The sequence below is a fragment of the Pseudopodoces humilis genome, chromosome 14, assembly GCF_049639895.1.
Source record: "Pseudopodoces humilis isolate 2021_Gansu_Grassland_sample_001 chromosome 14, ASM4963989v1, whole genome shotgun sequence".
NCBI classification, from domain to species: domain Eukaryota; kingdom Metazoa; phylum Chordata; class Aves; order Passeriformes; family Paridae; genus Pseudopodoces; species Pseudopodoces humilis.
Window position 1 is genome coordinate 7940456 of NC_142213.1, and position 21494 is coordinate 7961949.

The 21494-nt window shown below is 63.5% G+C and overlaps 5 protein-coding genes across 6 annotated transcripts; 2 read left to right on the forward strand and 3 right to left on the reverse strand.

Annotated features, from left to right (window-relative positions):
• Positions 1-3: 3 nt before the first annotated feature.
• On the reverse strand, positions 4-3417 carry LDHD (lactate dehydrogenase D). Its single transcript, XM_005526428.3, has 11 exons — positions 3304-3417; positions 3062-3174; positions 2701-2842; positions 2476-2617; positions 2067-2226; positions 1790-1989; positions 1583-1711; positions 767-894; positions 603-693; positions 414-525; positions 4-338 (listed from the first exon to the last, which is right to left on the reverse strand). Exons 1-11 carry the CDS (start codon positions 3415-3417, stop codon positions 173-175), a joined length of 1497 nt encoding a protein of 498 aa, XP_005526485.3. The 3' UTR covers positions 4-172.
• A 585-nt stretch (positions 3418-4002) lies between these two features.
• LOC102099273 (chymotrypsinogen 2-like) lies at positions 4003-6175 on the reverse strand. Its single transcript, XM_005526307.2, has 7 exons — positions 6105-6175; positions 5879-5982; positions 5680-5759; positions 5488-5566; positions 4796-4976; positions 4271-4404; positions 4003-4193 (listed from the first exon to the last, which is right to left on the reverse strand). Exons 1-7 carry the CDS (start codon positions 6169-6171, stop codon positions 4032-4034), a joined length of 807 nt encoding a protein of 268 aa, XP_005526364.1. The 5' UTR covers positions 6172-6175; the 3' UTR covers positions 4003-4031.
• A 700-nt stretch (positions 6176-6875) lies between these two features.
• On the forward strand, positions 6876-9030 carry LOC102099582 (chymotrypsinogen 2). The gene is made up of 7 exons (XM_005526309.2): positions 6876-6946; positions 7069-7172; positions 7292-7371; positions 7485-7563; positions 8075-8255; positions 8629-8762; positions 8840-9030. The coding sequence occupies exons 1-7, from the start codon at positions 6880-6882 to the stop codon at positions 8999-9001; spliced, it is 807 nt and encodes a 268-aa protein (XP_005526366.2). The 5' UTR covers positions 6876-6879; the 3' UTR covers positions 9002-9030.
• A 582-nt stretch (positions 9031-9612) lies between these two features.
• On the forward strand, positions 9613-11018 carry LOC106628346 (D-lactate dehydrogenase, mitochondrial-like). Its single transcript, XM_088062236.1, has 4 exons — positions 9613-9730; positions 9860-9972; positions 10192-10333; positions 10417-11018. Exons 1-4 carry the CDS (start codon positions 9617-9619, stop codon positions 10864-10866), a joined length of 819 nt encoding a protein of 272 aa, XP_087918362.1. The 5' UTR covers positions 9613-9616; the 3' UTR covers positions 10867-11018.
• Positions 11019-11060: 42 nt separating this feature from the next.
• Positions 11061-17848, reverse strand: BCAR1 (BCAR1 scaffold protein, Cas family member). 2 transcript variants are annotated; one of them, XM_005526313.3, is made up of 7 exons: positions 17762-17848; positions 16255-16944; positions 14903-15064; positions 14574-14678; positions 12990-14138; positions 12692-12781; positions 11061-12336 (listed from the first exon to the last, which is right to left on the reverse strand). In XM_005526313.3, exons 1-7 carry the CDS (start codon positions 17771-17773, stop codon positions 11821-11823), a joined length of 2724 nt encoding a protein of 907 aa, XP_005526370.1. In that variant the 5' UTR covers positions 17774-17848; the 3' UTR covers positions 11061-11820. The 2 variants fall into 2 exon arrangements, with proteins under 2 accessions (XP_005526370.1, XP_005526368.1); XM_005526311.3 differs by lacking the exon at positions 17762-17848 and having other exon boundaries at positions 16255-17019.
• Positions 17849-21494: the final 3646 nt, after the last annotated feature.

Consider the following 21494-nt stretch of genomic DNA (forward strand, 5'->3'; position numbering starts at 1 on the left):
CAGTGTGAGTCCAAAGGGTTTATTGGGGATATGAGGATCCCTGACCCCCAGAAGTGGGGATGAAGGGATTTGTAGGGGACACATACAGTGGCACTGCAGAGCAGCATGCCACCCTGGCCCTGACTCCAGGGGCTGAGGCTCCTCACTGCCAATTCAGTGCTGGTGCTCCCCCTCAGAGCACCTTGCCGGGGTTCATGAGGTTGTGGGGGTCGAGTGCAGCCTTGATGGAGCGCAGGGTGTCCAGGCCCTCCTGGCCCAGCTCCTCCTGCAGCAGTGCTCGCTTGCCCAGCCCCACGCCGTGCTCCCCGGTGCAGGTGCCCCCTGCTGCCAGTGCCCGCCTGTGGGACAGGGAGGGACAGGGGATGGGGACGTCTGTCCATCCAGCCCCGGCCCCCAGAGTACCCTGGCCCCACCTGCCCAGGCGCTGGGTGAAGGCGTGGACACGCTGGGCCTCCTCCGGGTCGTGGGAGTTGAAGATGAGGATGCAGTGGAAGTTGCCATCGCCCACATGTCCCACCATGGGTCCTGCAATGTCATGGGTCAGATGAGGTGTGGCATGGACAGTGGTGACCCCCAACCCCCTCTGTCCCCGCCCTGCTGACCAGTGAGGCCGGAGGCCTGCAGGTCCTGCTTGGTCTCCACCACCACGTCAGGCAGGCGGGAGATGGGCACACAGACGTCTGTGGAGTAGCCCTGGCCCAGGGAGGGGAGAGCTGTGGCACTCAGCACCATGGGTGATGCCATCACCCCCATCCTTGTGCCTCACCTGGCAGCCGGGCCGCAGTGCCAGGGCAGCGTACCAGGCATTGTGGCGCATGGACCAGAGCTGCTCACGCTCCTCCAGCCCCTCCGCCCAGGCCAGGCTGGAGCCACCGTTCTGTCGCACAATCTCCTCTGACGGTGACCAGGAGCTCTGGGACAGGACCCACGGCACCCCCAGCCCTCACCCAGCCCTCACCCAGGACCTCCAGTGCCCATCCTGGGCACCCATCCCACATTCTGAGATACTCCCAGTATCCCTGGGATACTCCCATCCCACATTCTGGGATACTCTGCCCCTGTCCCTGGGTCCCTGTCCACCATCCTGTCTTGCCCCTGGTCCCCCCTGTCCCATGTCTATGAGCCTCTCAGCAGATCCCCAGCATACACACACATCCCTCACCCTAGTGTCTTCCCAGTCCCCATCACAAGCCTCTGGTCCCCTCTCCGTGGTCCTGGGCACCTATCCCTCTCCCCAGGACACCCCTCATCTCCCATCCCCTATCCATAGGCAGGCATCCATGACTCCAGTCCCCCAGTTCCAGGCTCTGGGCATTTGTCCCTCATCCTGATGACCTCAAGGTCTCAAATCCCTACTCAGCCCTGGGCATCCATCCCTCACCCCAGGACATGCCTGGTCCCACTGTCCCATGTCCTGGACATCCATCATTCACCCCAGTGCCACATCATGGTCCCCCAGCAACATGCTTCACTTCAGAACACCGTGGTCCCCCTGTCTGTGGGCACCCATCCCTCACCCCTGGGTGTCCATCATAGCCTCCAGCCCCAGACACCCTCTCCTCCTCCCTGTTCCAAGCCATACCCGTCTGCTGCTGCTGCTCAGCCAGGCTACGCCGGGAGCCGTGCAGCTCCAGGAGGAGCGTGGCTGCTGCTGGCAGCCCCATCCCACTGAAGCGGCCACAGGCATCTGCCATCACCTCATCCAGAAACTCTGGGTGGGAGGAGGCAGTGTTGAGCTTCACCATTGGCACCTGAATCCCCAGCCCCAGCTCTGGCCACGGGCACTCACCAATGCGGGCCACAGGCACGGCAGCCTGCAGCACATGGACGGTGCAAGCCACGGCCGCCCCCACGCTGGGGAAGGAGGTGACAGTGACAGCAGTGGCCTCGGGCAGCGGGTGCAGGCGCAGCGTGGCCTGAGTCAGGAAGCCCAGAGTGCCCTCAGAGCCCACGAAGAGCGAGGTCAGGTCGTAGCCGGCCGCCCGCTTCCTGCGCAGAGCTGGTGAGCGGGCACCCTCGTGGCACACGGCCAGCCCAGCGCAGCCCCCCGGCCTCCCGGTGCCCACCTGGGCTGGCGCCCGGGGCCGGCGGTGTGCAGCAGGCGCCCGTCCGGCAGCACCACGCGCAGGTTGAGCACGTTGGGGCGCATGGTGCCGTAGCGCACCGCGTTGGTGCCCGAGGCGCCCGTGGCTGCCATGCCACAGAGAGAGGCGTCCGCCCCAGGGTCTGCGAGCAGGGGATGGGCAGGGGAGGCAGCTGGGGGTGGTGTCCACTCCCACATGGACACCACTAGGACCTCAGCCGCAACAAAACTATGGGCATCCCCAAAACCAATGGAGCCATGGCACTTCTATTTGCATGGGTACCCCTGCAGACACCACCCCAACACTCCCAACATGCCCAGGCCTACAGGAATCCCCAGCACCTCCTGTGCTGTCATGCCCAGCCACATGACCCCCCTCATGCCCACGGTACCAACGGGAAACCAGAGCCCGGTGCCACGCAGGTGCTTATTGAGGGCCTTGCGGGTGACACCGGGCTCCACGGTCACCGAGAAGTCCTCGAGGCTCAGCTCGGCGATGGCGTCCATGCGGCTCAGGTCAAAGCAGACGCCTCCCTGGCACAGGGGCACCCGAAGCTCTGGGCACGGCCGGGCACCAAGAGCCCCTGGGGTGTCAGAGGTGCCGGGGGAGCCGATACCTGCACGGCATTGACGCCTCCTTCCAGGCCGGTACCGGTGCCAAAGGGCACCATGGGCACACGGCAGCGGTGACAGAGGGCTGCCAGCTCCTGCACCTGCCCCACCGCCTGGGGCCACACCACGATGTCTGGGGGGGCACAGCTGGGGGACAGGCAGCACCTCTGACCAACTGCCTTAACCGCTTGACCTTCCCCATGGCCCTTCCCAAACCTGGGACTTGTCACATGCCCCTTCCTCTCCCCATGGCCCCTTTGTCTACCCAAACATTTCCCACATCCCTTCCCTATGACACTTCCCCCTCCCGTGGCCCTTCCCCTCCCCAGCGCCCTCCCCAGGGGCCCCAGCTCCAGGGGCACTCACGGGTGCATGGACTCATCGTGGCCGTGCTGCTCCCGCACCGCTGTGGCCGTGGAGACATTGGGGGCCCCAACCACGGCCCTCAGGGTCTCCACGAAGTCAGGGGACAGCGAGGGCTGCGGGGGGCAACAGGGAGGACCCGTCAGGGATGCACTGGGGGAGGGTCTGATCGCGGCCACGGGCCAAGGGCACGAGGCCAAGTGGCCACGTCAGGACCCGAGTGCCCTTCGGAGCCCCGGCCCCACCTTGGAGCAGCAGCTGCGGCGGCCCAGGGCTGCCCCCAGCGCCAGCACCCTCCGCAGGGCCATGTCGCGACGGGACAAGAACGGCAACATGGGAGCTGCACAGGAGCAGGACATTGCCCTCCCTCGCAGGCTGTCTGGCCCTCCCCCACACTGACACCTTAAGGTGGCTCCAGCCACACGCGAGTGTGTCCCTGGCGGAGGGACCTGGCTCCCACCGCTGCCTGTGCTCATGTTCCCATGCTGTGTCCTGCCTGAGCGGAGTCACTGCGTTCACCATGGCCCCTGTCCTCGGCCGGGTGTCCCTGTGCCTGCTCAGGTATCCCCGCAGCTGGTCGGGGGCCACATGTCCCCGTGCTCCTCCCCTCCCAGACAGGAGTCCCCATATCCCCCTGCCCATCTGTCCCCATTCCCAATCAGGCGTCTCCATGACTCCCCCCGCCCCCGTCCCTCTGTTCCCATGCGCAGCCAGGTTTCCCCATTCCCAGCCAGGTGTGCCCGAGTCCCCTTGTCCATCTGTCCCCGTTCCCAGCCAGGTGTCCCCATGCCTCTCAGCCTTCCTGGACAGGTGGTCCTCATGCCCAGACAACTGACCCCAGCCCGCCGCACGCCCCCATCCTCGGACGGGTGTCACCCCGGCCACCCGCCTGCCCCGTGCCCCGCTCCCGTCCGTCCCGGCATGGTGACAAGGACACAGTGTGCTCAGCGGGTGGCAGCGTTTATTGCAGGCCTCAGTTGGCCTCCAGGATGGAGTCGATCCAGTCGCGGAGCTTGGTGACGCGGGCGTACACGCCGGGCGTCTGGGGGTCGCAGGTGCTGCTGCCCCAGGAGACGATGCCCACCAGGTTCCAGGCGCCGTCCTTCTGGCACACCAGCGGGCCCCCGGAGTCGCCCTGCACGGGGCAGCGGGTGAGCACCGGGGCGGGGCCCGGCGGCGCCGGGGGCAGCGCGGGGGGCCGGGGGCACGTACCATGCAAGAAGAGGCTCCGTCGGCGCCGGCACAGACCATCACGTCGCGGATGCGGAAGCCCCAGAACTCCTTGCACTGGGTGTTGGTGAGCAGGGGCAGAGCCGCCTGCTGCAGCACCGCCGGCGTATGCGAGGCTGCGGGGAGCGGGGGGCGTCAGCGCCGGCACCGGCACCGGCACCGGCACCGGCACCGGCACCGGCACCGGCACCGGCACCGGGAGCGCAGCCGCAATGGGGAAAGGCCCGGCACGGGGATGGGGGGACGAGGAGCACAGGACCGCGATGATGGTGGAGATGGGGACAGGGCCGGGGATTGGCGATGGGGATGAGGAATGGGACTGGGATGAAGATGGGCGTACGGGAATGGCTTGGGGATTCAGATGGGGATGGGGATCTGGACGGGACATCAGCATGAGCATTATGATTCAAATGAGGACAGGAACTGACCATATGGATGAGACAGAGGACGGGGATTTGGCTAAGGGAGGGGACAGGAATGGGAATGGGGACGAGAAAGCGCAGTTACCACTGGAGTCAGTGAGCCCCCAGCCAGTGGTGACGCAGGTCATCCCCCCCGGGAATTCATCGGTGGCCTTGGGCAGGCAGACGGGGGACACGCGATCCGACAGCTGCGCCGGAGTGGCCAGTTTGATCAGGGTGATGTCGTCGTGGATGGTCAGCATGTTGAACTTGGGGTTCTTGAAGACCTAAAGCAGGCAGCACCGCTCTCAGCACCTGCACCCCCTGCCAGGGTGCCGGGCACTGGGCACTCCACGGGGATCAGCAGGGACCTCGGGGACCAACGGGGACCTCGGGGATTGCTCCTGTGGGTCCCGTGATGGCAGGGTGCCCGAGTTGCAGAGCCCAGTCCCTGGGACGCAGGGGAGCAGGGACGCCCCAGGTCACATCCCTTGCGGGGATGAAGTGGACCCTGAGGCCCGAACCCCTATCCCTTGGGAGTTCCTGGGAACATCGGGACATCCAGGGGACCTGACCTGAAGGATGAGTGGGAGCAGGGACACCCCACCCCAGGGGATTGCAGTGCAGGGATGTGAGACACCGTGGACACCCCAAGGAACCCTGACCCTCAGGATAAGGGGAACCGGGGACTCCTCAGGAGCACAAACCCCAGGACAAGGGGAGCCCGGACAGCAGCCGCCAGGCCGCCTGTGGCGGCCGTGGGATCCCGCAGGCACACGGACCCCGCCCCGGAGGTACCTTCTCGATTTTCAGTTTCTGCTGATCAGGGCCGGGTGCGTCCTGGTCGTAGGCGCCCACCACCACGGTGTCGGTTTTCCTGGGCACGGGCAGGCACTGAGCACGGGGCGCCGGCACGGAGACACGGCCTTCCCTGGGCACCCCGTGCCCGTGCCCAGCCCCGGCCCGGTGGGCAGCACAGCCCGTGCCTACCTGACGCCGCAGTGGGCAGCGGTGACCACCCAGTTCTCGCTGATCAGGGAGCCGCCGCAGAAGTGGAAGCCGTCGTAGCGCTGGCGGGGAGAGCTGCCCTCAGCACCCGGCACCGCCGCCGGCACCGCGGCCGGCGTGCTCCGTGCCCGGCCGCCCACACGGCACCCACCCCTGCCCCCGGCCCGCCTCGGGCTCTCACCTGGAGGGACACCTGCCACGGCCAGGACCCTGGCACCGCCGGCTCGCCGTTGACAATGCGGGTGTAGCCACGGATGACGGGTGGGATGGCGGGCACGCCGCAGTCTGCGGGGCACAGGCGGCCGTGGGACGGCGGCTCCGGCCAACCCGGCCCCGGGTCCCCTCCCCACCACTGCCGCCCGCCCGAGCCCCGAGCCCGCCCCGCCAAGCCCCACGACCCCACGAACCCTCAGGGAGGGCGGCACGGGCAAAGCCCGCCAGCGCCAGGCAGCTCAACACCCACAGCAGAGCCATTGCCACTTGTGAGGACGGTCTGCCTGGCACCCGGTGGCTCTTATATGCACCCCTGGGCACCTCCCCGCTGCCGCTGGCCTTGCCACAGTGGCCTTGGGAGATAGCGTGGCACCTGCTATGGTGCTACTGGCATATTGCCAGCCCTGGAATCTTCTTCTCACCCATCTCTGTGAGTACCAGGCACCTGGACCTCTGGATGAACAGGGACCTTGTCCCCCTATCTGGGTGGCAACCTGGAAAGGCTCTGCACACCCAGCCTTAGGTGAACTCCATGATCCTTCCAAACGCCACCGCTCCATGACAAAAAGAGCAGGTGGCCCAGAAAGCCCCACCATCCCTTTGGCTACAAATGGAGCAGCCTGAGCAGAATGTCAAGGGAGGGGATCCTGCTCCTCTATTCCACCATGCTTAGACCATGCATGCAGTGCTGTGTCCAGCTCTGATACCTCAATTATGAATGATACGGGGCAACTGGAATGATTCCAAGGATATTTAGAAGCCATCACTTACTCCAGGCCAGTGCTGTCCCACAGCCATAGTCAAGCACAGTGGCTTCAGGTGCCATGCTCCCAGGCCATGTCCTGGAGCTGCACCAGGTGCCACGCTATCTCCCAAGGCCACTGTGGCAAGGCCAGCGGCAGCGGGGAGGTGCCCAGGGGTGCATATAAGAGCCACCGGGTGCCAGGCAGACCGTCCTCACAAGTGGCAATGGCTCTGCTGTGGGTGTTGAGCTGCCTGGCGCTGGCGGGCTTTGCCCGTGCCGCCCTCCCTGAGGGTTCGTGGGGTCGTGGGGCTTGGCGGGGCGGGCTCGGGGCTCGGGCGGGCGGCAGTGGTGGGGAGGGGACCCGGGGCCGGGTTGGCCGGAGCCGCCGTCCCACGGCCGCCTGTGCCCCGCAGACTGCGGCGTGCCCGCCATCCCACCCGTCATCCGTGGCTACACCCGCATTGTCAACGGCGAGCCGGCGGTGCCAGGGTCCTGGCCGTGGCAGGTGTCCCTCCAGGTGAGAGCCCGAGGCGGGCCGGGGGCAGGGGTGGGTGCCGTGTGGGCGGCCGGGCACGGAGCACGCCGGCCGCGGTGCCGGCCGCGGTGCCGGGTGCTGAGGGCAGCTCTCCCCGCCAGCGCTACGACGGCTTCCACTTCTGCGGCGGCTCCCTGATCAGCGAGAACTGGGTGGTCACCGCTGCCCACTGCGGCGTCAGGTAGGCACGGGCTGTGCTGCCCACCGGGCCGGGGCTGGGCACGGGCACGGGGTGCCCAGGGAAGGCCGTGTCTCCGTGCCGGCGCCCCGTGCTCAGTGCCTGCCCGTGCCCAGGAAAACCGACACCGTGGTGGTGGGCGCCTACGACCAGGACGCACCCGGCCCTGATCAGCAGAAACTGAAAATCGAGAAGGTACCTCCGGGGCGGGGTCCGTGTGCCTGCGGGATCCCACGGCCGCCACAGGCGGCCTGGCGGCTGCTGTCCGGGCTCCCCTTGTCCTGGGGTTTGTGCTCCTGAGGAGTCCCCGGTTCCCCTTATCCTGAGGGTCAGGGTTCCTTGGGGTGTCCACGGTGTCTCACATCCCTGCACTGCAATCCCCTGGGGTGGGGTGTCCCTGCTCCCACTCATCCTTCAGGTCAGGTCCCCTGGATGTCCCGATGTTCCCAGGAACTCCCAAGGGATAGGGGTTCGGGCCTCAGGGTCCACTTCATCCCCGCAAGGGATGTGACCTGGGGCGTCCCTGCTCCCCTGCGTCCCAGGGACTGGGCTCTGCAACTCGGGCACCCTGCCATCACGGGACCCACAGGAGCAATCCCCGAGGTCCCCGTTGGTCCCCGAGGTCCCTGCTGATCCCCGTGGAGTGCCCAGTGCCCGGCACCCTGGCAGGGGGTGCAGGTGCTGAGAGCGGTGCTGCCTGCTTTAGGTCTTCAAGAACCCCAAGTTCAACATGCTGACCATCCACGACGACATCACCCTGATCAAACTGGCCACTCCGGCGCAGCTGTCGGATCGCGTGTCCCCCGTCTGCCTGCCCAAGGCCACCGATGAATTCCCGGGGGGGATGACCTGCGTCACCACTGGCTGGGGGCTCACTGACTCCAATGGTAACTGCGCTTTCTCGTCCCCATCCCCATTCCTGTCCCCTGCCTCATCCAAATCCCCGTCCTCTGTCTCATCCATATGGTCAGTTCCTGTCCTCATTTGAATCATAATGCTCATGCTGATGTCCCGTCCAGATCCCCATCCCCATCTGAATCCCCAAGCCATTCCCGTACGCACATCTTCATCCCAGTCCCATTCCTCATCCCCATCGCCAATCCCCGGCCCTGTCCCCATCTCCACCATCATCGCGGTCCTGTGCTCCTCGTCCCCCCATCCCCGTGCCGGGCCTTTCCCCATTGCGGCTGCGCTCCCGGTGCCGGTGCCGGTGCCGGTGCCGGTGCCGGTGCCGGCGCTGACGCCCCCCGCTCCCCGCAGCCTCGCATACGCCGGCGGTGCTGCAGCAGGCGGCTCTGCCCCTGCTCACCAACACCCAGTGCAAGGAGTTCTGGGGCTTCCGCATCCGCGACGTGATGGTCTGTGCCGGCGCCGACGGAGCCTCTTCTTGCATGGTACGTGCCCCCGGCCCCCCGCGCTGCCCCCGGCGCCGCCGGGCCCCGCCCCGGTGCTCACCCGCTGCCCCGTGCAGGGCGACTCCGGGGGCCCGCTGGTGTGCCAGAAGGACGGCGCCTGGAACCTGGTGGGCATCGTCTCCTGGGGCAGCAGCACCTGCGACCCCCAGACGCCCGGCGTGTACGCCCGCGTCACCAAGCTCCGCGACTGGATCGACTCCATCCTGGAGGCCAACTGAGGCCTGCAATAAACGCTGCCACCCGCTGAGCACACTGTGTCCTTGTCACCATGCCGGGACGGACGGGAGCGGGGCACGGGGCAGGCGGGTGGCCGGGGTGACACCCGTCCGAGGATGGGGGCGTGCGGCGGGCTGGGGTCAGTTGTCTGGGCATGAGGACCACCTGTCCAGGAAGGCTGAGAGGCATGGGGACACCTGGCTGGGAACGGGGACAGATGGACAAGGGGACTCGGGCACACCTGGCTGGGAATGGGGAAACCTGGCTGCGCATGGGAACAGAGGGACGGGGGCGGGGGGAGGCATGGAGACGCCTGATTGGGAATGGGGACAGATGGGCAGGGGGATATGGGGACTCCTGTCTGGGAGGGGAGGAGCACGGGGACATGTGGCCCCCGACCAGCTGCGGGGATACTTGAGCAGGCACAAGGGACACCCGGCCGAGGACAGGGGCCATGGTGAACGCAGTGACTCCGCTCAGGCAGGACACAGCATGGGAACATGAGCACGGGCAGTGGTGGGAGCCAGGTCCCTCCGCCAGGGACACACTCGCGTGTGGCTGGAGCCACCTTAAGGTGTCAGTGTGGGGGAGGGCCAGACAGCCTGCGAGGGAGGGCAATGTCCTGCTCCTGTGCAGCTCCCATGTTGCCGTTCTTGTCCCGTCGCGACATGGCCCTGCGGAGGGTGCTGGCGCTGGGGGCAGCCCTGGGCCGCCGCAGCTGCTGCTCCAAGGTGGGGCCGGGGCTCCGAAGGGCACTCGGGTCCTGACGTGGCCACTTGGCCTCGTGCCCTTGGCCCGTGGCCGCGATCAGACCCTCCCCCAGTGCATCCCTGACGGGTCCTCCCTGTTGCCCCCCGCAGCCCTCGCTGTCCCCTGACTTCGTGGAGACCCTGAGGGCCGTGGTTGGGGCCCCCAATGTCTCCACGGCCACAGCGGTGCGGGAGCAGCACGGCCACGATGAGTCCATGCACCCGTGAGTGCCCCTGGAGCTGGGGCCCCTGGGGAGGGCGCTGGGGAGGGGAAGGGCCACGGGAGGGGGAAGGGTCATAGGGAAGGGATGTGGGAAATGTTTGGGTAGACAAAGGGGCCATGCGGAGAGGAAGGGGCATGTGACAAGTCCCAGGTTTGGGAAGGGCCATGGGGAAGGTCAAGCGGTTAAGGCAGTTGGTCAGAGGTGCTGCCTGTCCCCCAGCTGTGCCCCCCCAGACGTCGTGGTGTGGCCCCAGGCGGTGGGGCAGGTGCAGGAGCTGGCAGCCCTCTGTCACCGCTGCCGTGTGCCCATGGTGCCCTTTGGCACCGGTACCGGCCTGGAAGGAGGCGTCAATGCCGTGCAGGTATCGGCTCCCCCGGCACCTCTGACACCCCAGGGGCTCTTGGTGCCCGGCCGTGCCCAGAGCTTCGGGTGCCCCTGTGCCAGGGAGGCGTCTGCTTTGACCTGAGCCGCATGGACGCCATCGCCGAGCTGAGCCTCGAGGACTTCTCGGTGACCGTGGAGCCTGGTGTCACCCGCAAGGCCCTCAATAAGCACCTGCGTGGCACCGGGCTCTGGTTTCCCGTTGGTACCGTGGGCATGAGGGGGGGTCGTGGGGCAACAACAGTGGAAGAGCTCGGGATGAGGACACACTTGAGGAGCTGTGCATTGTGGGGTGTCCATAGGTCTGCTACATTTCAGGGCAGTAGCAGAGGTACCTCTAGGACTGAGGGTGCCATGCTTCCCGAGGTTCTGCAAGGGATGGATAGGCAGGACCAGGAATGCCTGGGGTTGGGGGCTACCATCCTCTCTGCCACACCAAACCTATGGTGGCCATGGCCCCTGAGGAGGTGCTATGAGGGATATCCACCCCCCACTGTTTCAGGGCCTGTGTGACCCCATTGCCCTGCACTGCCATCCCTCATTTCCCCCCAGACTCTTAGGCCCATCCCTTGTGCCCCATTAACCTTCTGTGCACCAGCAGTCTCTAATGGCTAGGAGATCTTTTCGGAGGACATGATCTCCCCAGCCCTGCCACAGGGCCACTCCCTCACCCCAACAGGCACATGCAGATAACCCAGGAGATAAGGTGTGTTTCTAGGCAAATCTTTATACTGCTGAGGGACTTGGGGCCAAGTTTTGGAAGGGGCTGCCACTTGGTAGCTCCGGGAACCAGCGGAAGCTTCCCCTGTGTTCAAAAGGCACCAATTTCAGTTCGCGTTTCGGTTACAGCTGGTACTGTAGCACAACCCGAGACGTGAGAACGCACAGGTTAGCCCCTTCTCACCCCAGCAGCTCCCCACCCCCCCTTACTCCTCTGGGGACCCCTAGCCCCAGCCTCCAGCACACAAGGGGACAGTACAACACATCTCTGTCACACTGTCCCTCCATCACAGGGGATGGTTTCCACACCATTAGAATCTTCTGGCCACTGCAGAGTTCTCCAGAGTGCATGGTAGAGTCCTCCAGAGAGCAGAGCAGCCACAGCATCTCAAATTGCCAGGCACATCCTTGCCTCAGCAGGGACATGGCCCCAAGCCCTTTAGCCCAGAACTGGCTGCCGGTTTTGAATGGAGAGAGGACAGTGGGGAAGGAGTGAACATAGATCCACCACCCTGCTTTGCTTCATTATGGGCACAGTTCAAACCGTTCCTGGCCCCTCGCCAGAGGGAAGGGGTATGATGGCTGCAGCCTCTCACCTCTGTTCCCACAGAGCTCCAGCCCCCCGGTGTGCATGGGAGTCTCTATGTACATGTCTGCTTACACCGAGCGGAGAGGACTTGCATGGAGGGAAATGCATGTCTGGGGAAGAATGGGGGCCAGAGAGACGGGACAGTGGCCCTGAGGCCATCACATGGCTGCCAGCTGGCCCAGCACCATCCTGAACTGCTGTGTGCTGTTGGCAAGGTCCTTGACGCGCTCCACCATGTCCTTGGAGGCAGCAGGAGATGGGTAGTGGAGGGCAGCTGCCTTGGTGGTCATCACAATCTCCTTGAGCATCTCACAGAGGAGGTTGCTGTAGTGCATCACCTTGTGCTGGACATCCTGGGCCTTGGCTTGGCGGGACAGTGTGTCCCCAATGAAGACGAGCTTGTGGGCACTGAGGATGACAAACTTGCTGTGGGCCACAAAGATCTTGGGAGGTTGGTTGGTGCTGACGGCAGTGAAGAAGGCATCGACAGCATTGGTGAGCGTGGTGAGGTTGGCCTCGCATTGCTCCAGGTAGAAGAGGAGGAGCTGGCGGTCAGCAGGACACAGTGTCCCACCGCCCCGCGCAGGGCTGTAGTGCTGGGGGGGGGTCCAGTTGGACAGGTCGTTGTCAATGGGGCGCGTCACCTCCTGCTCCAGCCGTTCAAACTGCTTCAGCTGTGGGAGAGACAGGCGTGGGCCAGGGTGACCACTGAGCCAGCATCTGCTGACCTCCATGGAGCCACCAGCACAGGTGGCCATTGCCTCCAGCCCCAGGGAACACAGTGAGGGACAGCACCAGCCCCAGGACAGCTGTACAAGGCTCCTTTCCAGGATCAAGGTGCTTATGCCCCTCTTCACTGGCATAACACTTCCATATGGAAGGCAAGGTAGAATGCACCATGGGAACAACCAGGGAAGAGGGCTATGGTCAGACCAGCAGCAGAGGTTACAAGAGAAGCAAGACATGGAGCCCTGTGTGCCCCAAGCACTGTGTGCAGCAGCACCCACCTGCCTGCCCCTGTGCCCTTACCTGCTGGTGCTCCAGCTGGTCCTTGCTCTGCCGGATGATGTTGCCTTTCTCCAGCAGCTCCTTCTGGGTCTTCTCAAACTCCTCCTTGCCCTGCAGGGGCATGACATGGAAGGGAGTCAGCAACATCAGCCTTGCCAGAGAGCCCCCACCTGCCCTGGGATATCCCTGGTCCACACAGCCCTCAAGCTGGAGGGTAAGAGCAAAACATAAGTGGAAGCAGAGCTGCCTAATCCCCCTGTGCCAGGAAGCCACCATCATAACACTCCCTGTGGGAAGCGGCCCCCATACCCATGCCCACCTGGAGATGGACATAGTCATAATCTTCCATCCAGCCGCTCTCACTGTTCTCGTAGGGCCCATCAGGCGACTCCTGGGCCAGTAACTTGGGTGGGGAAGGCAGGGGCCGTGACTGGATGCTGCTGGCCTTGTCGGAGGGGTGAGGGGGCCCATGGCCACCACTCTCCACCACCGGCTTTGTCCGTTTGAAGAGAAGGGAGGCATTGCCATGCAAGAAGGAAGCCAACTGCTTGGTGTCATCAGGAACACCACGTGAGTGCATGATGAAGTGCTCCAAGTCATCTGTGCCCAGCTTGCTGCTGGCCAGAGCACTGGGGGCCCAGTGGCAAGCGTCCAGCGCCTGGCCATGCCGTGCCAGGGCCTGGTAGACCTCCTCCATCTTCTGCAGCTGCTTGCTGAGCTTAGTGTAGAGGGAGCGGTCGGAGGCCTGGGCAGCATTGCCCACTGCCCCCCGGGCAAACTCCAGCAGGTCCCGGAGGGCCGTCCGGACACCCTCAGCTGCCCCACGGATGTTGGCAGCATTCACCTCCATGTGCTCGGGGCTGCGCCAGTTGGTGCTAATAAAGGACATGAGGTAGGAGACAGCGCTGCTGACACCACTCTGGAGCTTGGCCAGTGTCTCCATGGCGGCATCCAAGTCCAGGGAGAATTCCTTGCCGGCTCCCTTAGCCGGCTCCTTCACAGGCACCACGTCCAGCGAGGATGTGGAGATGTTGCTGCGGGTGCTGCCTGTGCTGGAGGCTGAGAGGCGCTTGGCATCAGCGCCCTTAGCCTCACGGTCTACTTGTGGTGGGACATCATAGATGTACTCGCCCTCTGTGTCCACAGAGCCCTTGCCTGGGGCGTGCAGGTCCCGGGGCACATCGTACACCTCTTGGGAGGGGAAGGTGGATCCCCCCAGCTTCTTGAGGCTGGGGGGAACATCGTAGATCTCGTGGGAGAGTGGCAGCTCAGGAGCACCTTTCCCAGCTGCTGGGGGCACGTCATAGACATCCTCTGGCAAGTAGGGCTCCTGCTGGGCCAGGATGAGGGGGTGACGGGAGGGGTCGAAGGCTTTCTGCTTGGCAAAGGCGGGTGGCACATCATAGGTCTCCTCCCGTGCTGGGCCATCCGGCACATCCTTGCTCACTGACGGGGGGACATCGTACACCTGCAAGGGCAGAGCAGTGGCAGTCAGCACTTCTGGCAGAGCCAGCCTGGGGCAGGCATGGAAATGCAGGCCGGCTTCCCTGAGCTGCAGGGCATGAAAAAGCCAGCACTGGGCATACAAGACGGCACTGGGTGGGCACTGGGGTGAAGCATACACCCCAGGGGTTCCCCTGTCCTCTGGGACAGGAATCAAAAAATCCTAGAGAAGCCCAGGTTGGAAGAGACTTTGAAAGATCATCTGGTCCAACCTCATCTTCTGGACATGAACATCCAGCAACCTATTCCTTGGAATTCTGAAAGCCTCCAGTGCCAGTGACATCACCACATCTGTGGGGAAACTGATCTAGTAAATTATTTTTCTCCCTGTAAAAACCTGTTTGTAAATCTGTTTGTCATTCTTACGCAAAGAAGCTGGGAGCTTCCCAGCAGCACTTACACATTGGTGCAGGTTCTTCTCCACGCTGGGGGGAACATCATAGATCTCCTGCCCTGGGTCTTGTCCATTGGGACCCTTCACTGCCATGGGAGGGGTGTCATAGACCTGGAGCAGGGGACACAGGACGGTATGTCAGAGATGGTGTGGCCACCCACCACTTCTCAGGGACCAGCTGGGAAAGGTGGAGGTGCTCAGAAGCAGCACTGGGGTCCATAAAGTACAGTTTTGGGTGCAATTTAGCCTGGTATGGGTCTCAGGCTGTGATACATGATCTCCCATTCTTAAGGGCAGAGTCAGAGATTCCCCCTTGACACCTGAAGCAACCTCACCTCCTGGCTGAACTGGCTCGGGACCCCTCCTCGGACAGGCGGCACGTCATAGATCTCCTGGGAGCCCGTGGAGATGAGGTGGCGAGGGAAATCATATTCAACCTGCTCAGCCTTGGGGGAGTCATAGACATACACCTGGCCCACACGGGTGGGCACCACCACCTGGAAATAGGGAAAAGACATGATGTGGGCACCACCAAGCATCTCCCACCCTGCATCATTCCTCCAAAACCCAGCAATGGGGCCAGAGAGGATAGTTGCTGGATTCCGTACTGGATTGCCTGGAATTAGGGTCTGCCCGGTGCCACGGGAGGGCGCTCCCCGGCCGGGTGTGCGGTGATGCTGGGGACGGGATGATATCACCGGTTATTTATAGCGGCGATAGAGTCTCAGCGAGAGACAAAGCCCGGCCGGCACGGCCCTGGCGTGCAGAAAGCCACGGGCGATCTAGGCATGGGCCGGGTCTGTCAATGCCTGGAGATCCCTGCCCACAGCTCCATGCCCGAGTGGGTCATTTCATGGAGACACCAGAGCAGAAAATAACAAACCCAGAGGGTAATGGCACCCTGCCCAACCAGTGCCAAGGAGGGCTGAGGTGTTGGGCTGGTTCTTCCTTTTCGGATGTTCCTTGTGCCCTGGCTGTGATTTGGCAGCTCCCTCCCCTCACTGGCTGCTTCCCAGGGGTATAAGTTGGAATAGCTTTCCCAGAAAACACGATACTGAAAGCACCTCACTCCTCTTCCCCAGGATGACGTGCCAGGGAAGGGGCAGAGCCAGAAGGACACTGGTGTCTGGGATGGAGCCGTTAGCCTCCATGCGGGGAACAGGCTGGTGGCTCACCCTTGCCTCACCAGTGTACCTAGCAAGTACTGGCAGGCTGCCTGGCACAGTCGGGAAATGCTGGCACTGCCTGTCTGTTCCTGTGTGTACTCCAAGGAGGAACAAAACCTCACAGCATTGTGCTGGGTACCACAGCTACTTCCACAGCTCCAGAACCTGGCATCTCAAAACAGCTCTTGGGTTACCAACACTCTGTGTCCATACCAGACACACTGCCATGCCCTGGGTGACACCAGCAGAGCCCACACAAGAGACTACAAGGACCAGAGTGCTAAATGCTGTGCCAGCCCCAAGCGGGGTAGCTCACACCAACGGGAGCACCTCACCACTGCAGGGACTCTCCCAGTGCACCCACTCCTGCCAGCAGTGTGGGCAAGGATGCCCACACAACCCCAGCAGTGGGTACATAGGCTGCCCACTCCAAGCCCAAGCTATGCCACCCACTCGCACCCATGGACCACAGATCACCCCACAAACACAACACACTCCCCACTCCAGTCTCCCCATCCTACCTTTCCCTGGGGTTTGTGCCCTTCCCAGCTTCTCATGTCCAACGATGGTGGCACCTGGTAGATTTCTTGAGCCTGACCAGCTGAGGGAGGAACCTGGTAGACATCCTGGGGGGGACTGGCAGAGCCCCCTGGGTATGCCTCTGCTGCCTGGCCCATGGAGGGGGGCACCTGGTAGATTTCCTGGCCAGGGCTGGGGAAGGTGTGGGAAGGTGCCTGCTTCGGGTAGGTGGAAGGCTGCTTAGCTGGGGCAGGAGGAAACTGTCCAGTGGGTGCTGAGCCCGGGTACAGACCCTGCTGTCCCTTGTTGGGGACTGGCATCAGGTAGACATTGTCCCCTTGAGGGGCATAAGCAGGGTGCATGGATGTGTACTGCGAGGCGGGTGACAGCGGGGTGTAGCCCCCTTGGTGGTGGAAGGGCAGAGTCGGCTGGGGTACCGATGGCTGCGGCGGTGCCTGCCCCTGAGCCGGGCCAGGCGCTTGCTGCTGCGGCTGCTTCTTGTCGTACATTCCCACGAGGATCTTGAGGCGGTTCCCGGGAACGATGCCCTGCCGGCCATGGAGCGAACATAGCCACCAGCCGTCCAGCCCCTGCGTGTTGCGCTCCAGCACCGTCATGATGTCGCCCTTGCGGAAGGAGAGCTCGTCCGGGGACTCGGCCACGTTGTCGTACAGCGCCTTGGCTAGCACGTTCTGGAAGAGAGCCCCGCGCCGGGACGGTGAGCCGGGCCCCGCCGGCCGGTGGGGCGTCATGCCGGCGGGCGACAGCGGGGCGGCAGTTCAGCACCGGGACGGAGCCCCGCGGGCCGGGGGCTTCACCGCGCAGCTCCCACCAGCTGGATCTCCCCGTTCCAGCCACCGCGGGATTCTTCGCTGGAGCAGAACGCACCCTTCCCAGAGGTGGTGCTGGGAAGGGGCCGGGCCCTTCCGCCTCCCCGGTTTCGGGGGGCCTCCTCTGCCTCTCCCGCCCCTTCCCTCCGCCGACTGGGAGGAAGTGCCGGGGCGGTGAGGCAGCCGTGGCCGTGGCCATCGCACGGCACTCGTCGCCAGGCTCGGGCTCCTTCACCCCCGCAGGGTCCCCGAGCCGGGCCACGGCGGCACCTGCCAGCGCTGCTCGGGGCCCTGGCGGCCGGACAGGTCGCGGCCCGCCCGGGATGGCGGGGCCGGACTGCCGGCTGTCCCGCGGCCCTGCCCGCCACCAGTGCCGCCCCACCCGGTGTGGCGGAGGCCTGGGAAGGCCCCTCGCCCCGCTGGGCCCCCCGCGAGTCCCGCAGCTCCCTGAGCCGCCGGGGTCTGGGCCTGGCCGCCTCGGAGCGGGGGAGCTCGACCAAGGTCACGCCAGTGGGATCGACCGCGCAGGAGAGGCCCTGCCTGGGCCGAGCGGTGAGGGGGCTGCGGCCTTCCTCCTCGTCGTCGTCCTCCTCCTCCAACAGGGCCCCCAGCAGCCGTTCCCCTGCGCCCTACCTGTCCCCGCACATGCCCCCATGTCCTCCCCCGTACCCCCACTCACCAGGTAGTTCATCTTCCCGCGGGGCCGCTCCGGCCGCAGCGGGGGCGGCGGGCCGGGTGCGGGGCCGAGGGCCGGGCCGGGCCGGGGGCGGCGGGGCCGGGGCGCGCGGGCGGCGGCGGCGCCGTGGGGATCGTTATAGCGCCGCGCGCGCCCGGCCCGGCCGCTCCGCCCGCCCCCATTGGCTGCGCCCGCCCGGGGGGCGGGGCCCAGGCGGGGGGCGGGAAAGGGGGCGGGACCTCGGGCGAGGGGCGGGGCGGGAAGGGGGCGCAGGGGTTGTGAGGGGCGAGCAAGGCGTGTGTAAAGGGAGTGAAACGGGGAGTGACACGGGCAGGGGGGTGACACGGGCCAGCGGGGTGACAGGGGCCAAGGGGGGTAACCAAGGGCGACAAAGGGCAGGGGATCGGAACAGGCGTGCAACAGCTGTGCACAGATGGGTGTGCAACAGGTGGGCTTGCACTTGGTGTGCAACAAAGGCTATATGGGTGTGTAATGGGTGTGTAAATGAAGGAAAAAGGCTCCGGAATGGGTGTGTAATGAACAAAAATCATTAAAGGTTAATGGGTATGTAACGTGTGCGATGGGTACCAGCTAAATGGGGAGTTGTGCAGTGTGTAATGGGGATGGTGTGTAATAGCAGGGGGATACAAAGGACAGGTAATGGGTAGCTGTAGATGCAATGGTTCACATGGCACACCATGGCACACCCTGGCACACATGGGACACCTGGCACACAGGGCATACCACGGCTGCCTGCCTGGCCTGTTCCAACAGCCTGGCCACACGGCCCATGGGCACCCCAACAGCTGGTAAGCCTGGGTTTGGCATCACTGTATGCTGTGCTGCAGTCCCTGCCATCATCTGCAGAGAGCTGAAAGCAGGCTGGGAGGGGGCTGCAGCTGGGAGCTGTGGAAGGCACACGTGAGCTGCCTGGAGGCATGAGACCTGTGGCCATGCAGAAGCTACACGCACACCCATGCTGCTTCCCAAGTGTGCGAGAGCCAGAGCACATAGGGAGGAGACCAAGGGAAGGGACACAAGGGGTGCCTGCAGCCAGTGGGCTCATGGGCAAGTGGGCAATGAGTGGGCCTGAGTGAGGACCCAGGCCAGTGGGCGAGTGGTGCATGTGGAGAGGCCAGGAATGTGCCCCTGACTGTGCACGTGCCTCCCAGCCACCATCCCCATCACGGCATTTCCTCTCACCCTTCGGGGTTACTTTCAGGCCACACCAGGGTGGGGCAGAGCTGAGGCCAGATTGCAAACACATGCCCTTCCCAAAAAGCAGTACTTGAGCCACTGCCACTGTCCCCAGCTTGGAGGCAAGTGTCCCTGTGTATCACTGGCAGAAAGAGAAACTGAGGCACGGCTGTGGGTGGGAGACATCCGGTGGCAGGGACTGTGGTCGTGCCCGCAAACCGCAGCTGCCCCGGCGGGAGCAGCCTGAGGACTGTGGTTTCCTCTCGGTGACAGTGGTGACAGTGCAGGCACTGAGCACTGTGGGCATCCTTGGGATGGGCTCCAAGCTTCCCAGCCTCTCTTCTGTCACTCTACAGCTGATCCCATGAAGCCAGGGTGTGTTTGCTTTGGAGACCCTGAGTCTGGTGTGGGTCCACTTGGCCAGCAGTGAGGGTCTCCTGGGATCCCTGAGGTGTCCCCAGGGTGAAGCTGCCACCATATGACTTCAGGCAGGTGCTGAGGGGCCATAAACTTCCTGCTTTTGGACTTAAAGGCAGTGGGAATTTTACTTTTCCCTCTCCCTGTGTTGATGCTCAGATCAAAGCGTTCACTTTCAAACTTGATCCCATTTTTGGTCCATCAGAGCAAAAAATCACTGCTTGCATCTGCTGAGCACCCCAAGCTGGCAACAGTTCCTGCACATCCCTGCTTCCACAGCCAAGCACCCATGGGGTGACAGGCACCAACAGGTCTTCCTTTGGCTTCTCCGACCTTTGAGAAAATGAAATGCCAAAAAGTAGATGAAAAGAGGAGTATTACAGGGGCCCTGCAGCACTGGGGATGCCCAGAGCTGGATTGGCTGCCAGAGCATCCCTGTGCTGCTGCCGGTGGAGTACGGTGAGGGTCCCACCAGTCCCATGCTGTGACTCCCTGCCAGCTCCACTGGACACAGGGCTTGGTATTTCGGGATGGATACTCCTTAGGATGCAGGTTGCCCCAGCAACAGTTGCTATGGAAAACACTTCAGTGGCAAAATTTCCAGCCATATTCATGTGTCCATCATTGTCTTCCAGAAAGTCCCTGGTGTATGGTGAGCCAGGCACGGCTGGCTCCATATGGGCAGGCTGCGGCTGCAGGGGACTGGCTGTGCTGGGCCTGGCTATTTCCTGGCTTTTCGCAGCTTTTCCTGCTGGATATGGTGTGAGAAGGTGTAGGAGGACTCCAAAGTGAGATTTAGGGGAACTTGGCAGATGTGCAATGGACAGGGGGAGCAGACTGAGCCATTCCATATTAATCGGCTAGCAGCCAACTAGTGTCCCATTGGCCCAGCTGTGCCCCACCCATTGGATGAGATTCATTTTGGTCAATCAAACACCGGGCACAGCTCTGGGACAGTGGGACATACCAGGAAAGGGGCTGGCACTAGCATGTTTGCCAGGACCAGCAGCTTTGGCTGGGGCTTCCTGCTCTGCCAGGTCTGTGCTTCAGAAAGCCACTCCCCACCTCCTGGAGCAGCAATAGGATTACACAGGACTGAGTCTCCTAGCAATGAATGAAGAAATAAATCCTATAAGGCAGGACAGGATTTATTAGACTTCAATATTCTGGAAATAATGAGGACATTTCTCTTGGCTTGTAATATCATGGGACCCAATAAGATCACAACCAGGATTTATCCCCACGCTTCTCTGTGGCACTGGGTTGGTTCTTAGCTGTGGAGAGAAGATGCTGGGGGAGGCTGCTTGCCTTTCTGAAGAGCAGGATGGCAGGGCACCCCCTCATCTCCAGAAAAGCCAAGGCGGGCTGCAGGCCCCAGGCTGCCCCAACAGCAGCAGCTCTGTTTGTCTCCCCGTTCATCCCCTAGTAAGGGCTGGCTCTGATCCTCACCCTGGCTGGGGCTCACTGCTGGGAGCAGGAAGGGCTGACAGCAGGAAGGGCTGGCTGTGCCATCACCATCAGCTGAGTTTCAAATGTCAGCGCCAGCACCCACCCCAGCACAAGGATGTCCCGGGGTGGAGACCCTCAAATGGGGTGGGAGACCTGCAGGCCACTCCCCAATAGTTCTGAACACACTGCAAACAGAATACCACTGTGCTGCTGGGTGAGACATTGCTCTGAAGGAAAGCTGGAAGGAGGCTGAAAACATCTTGGGAAAGAGGATATGATGCTGCCAACATCACCTTCCAGGCACCAGCTCTGCCCCTCAGGGGACTGCTTCCCTGACTGCAGGGAGATGCTCCTAAGGTCAGCTCCACACTCTGGTCCCTCCTCCCAGCAGCCAGGCTTTGCCCCATGGCAGCTCTGTCCATGAATCCCGTTGTGGTCCTTGGGACAGCCTGAGACTATGGGATGCACCCCCAGGCAGCCAGTGTTCAACCTCCTCCCATGTTGAAAGCCAACATTTATTCCTGCGTCCCTCTCACTGAAGCAGCTTTAAATGCACAGTATTACCCCCTGTCACGATTCCTGTGGCCTTGTAACAGCCCCCACAACCCCCAGCAGATCAGTAAAGCTGAGCCTGTGGATGTGGGTTGGACACAGCTGGTTTTCCCATGGCCCC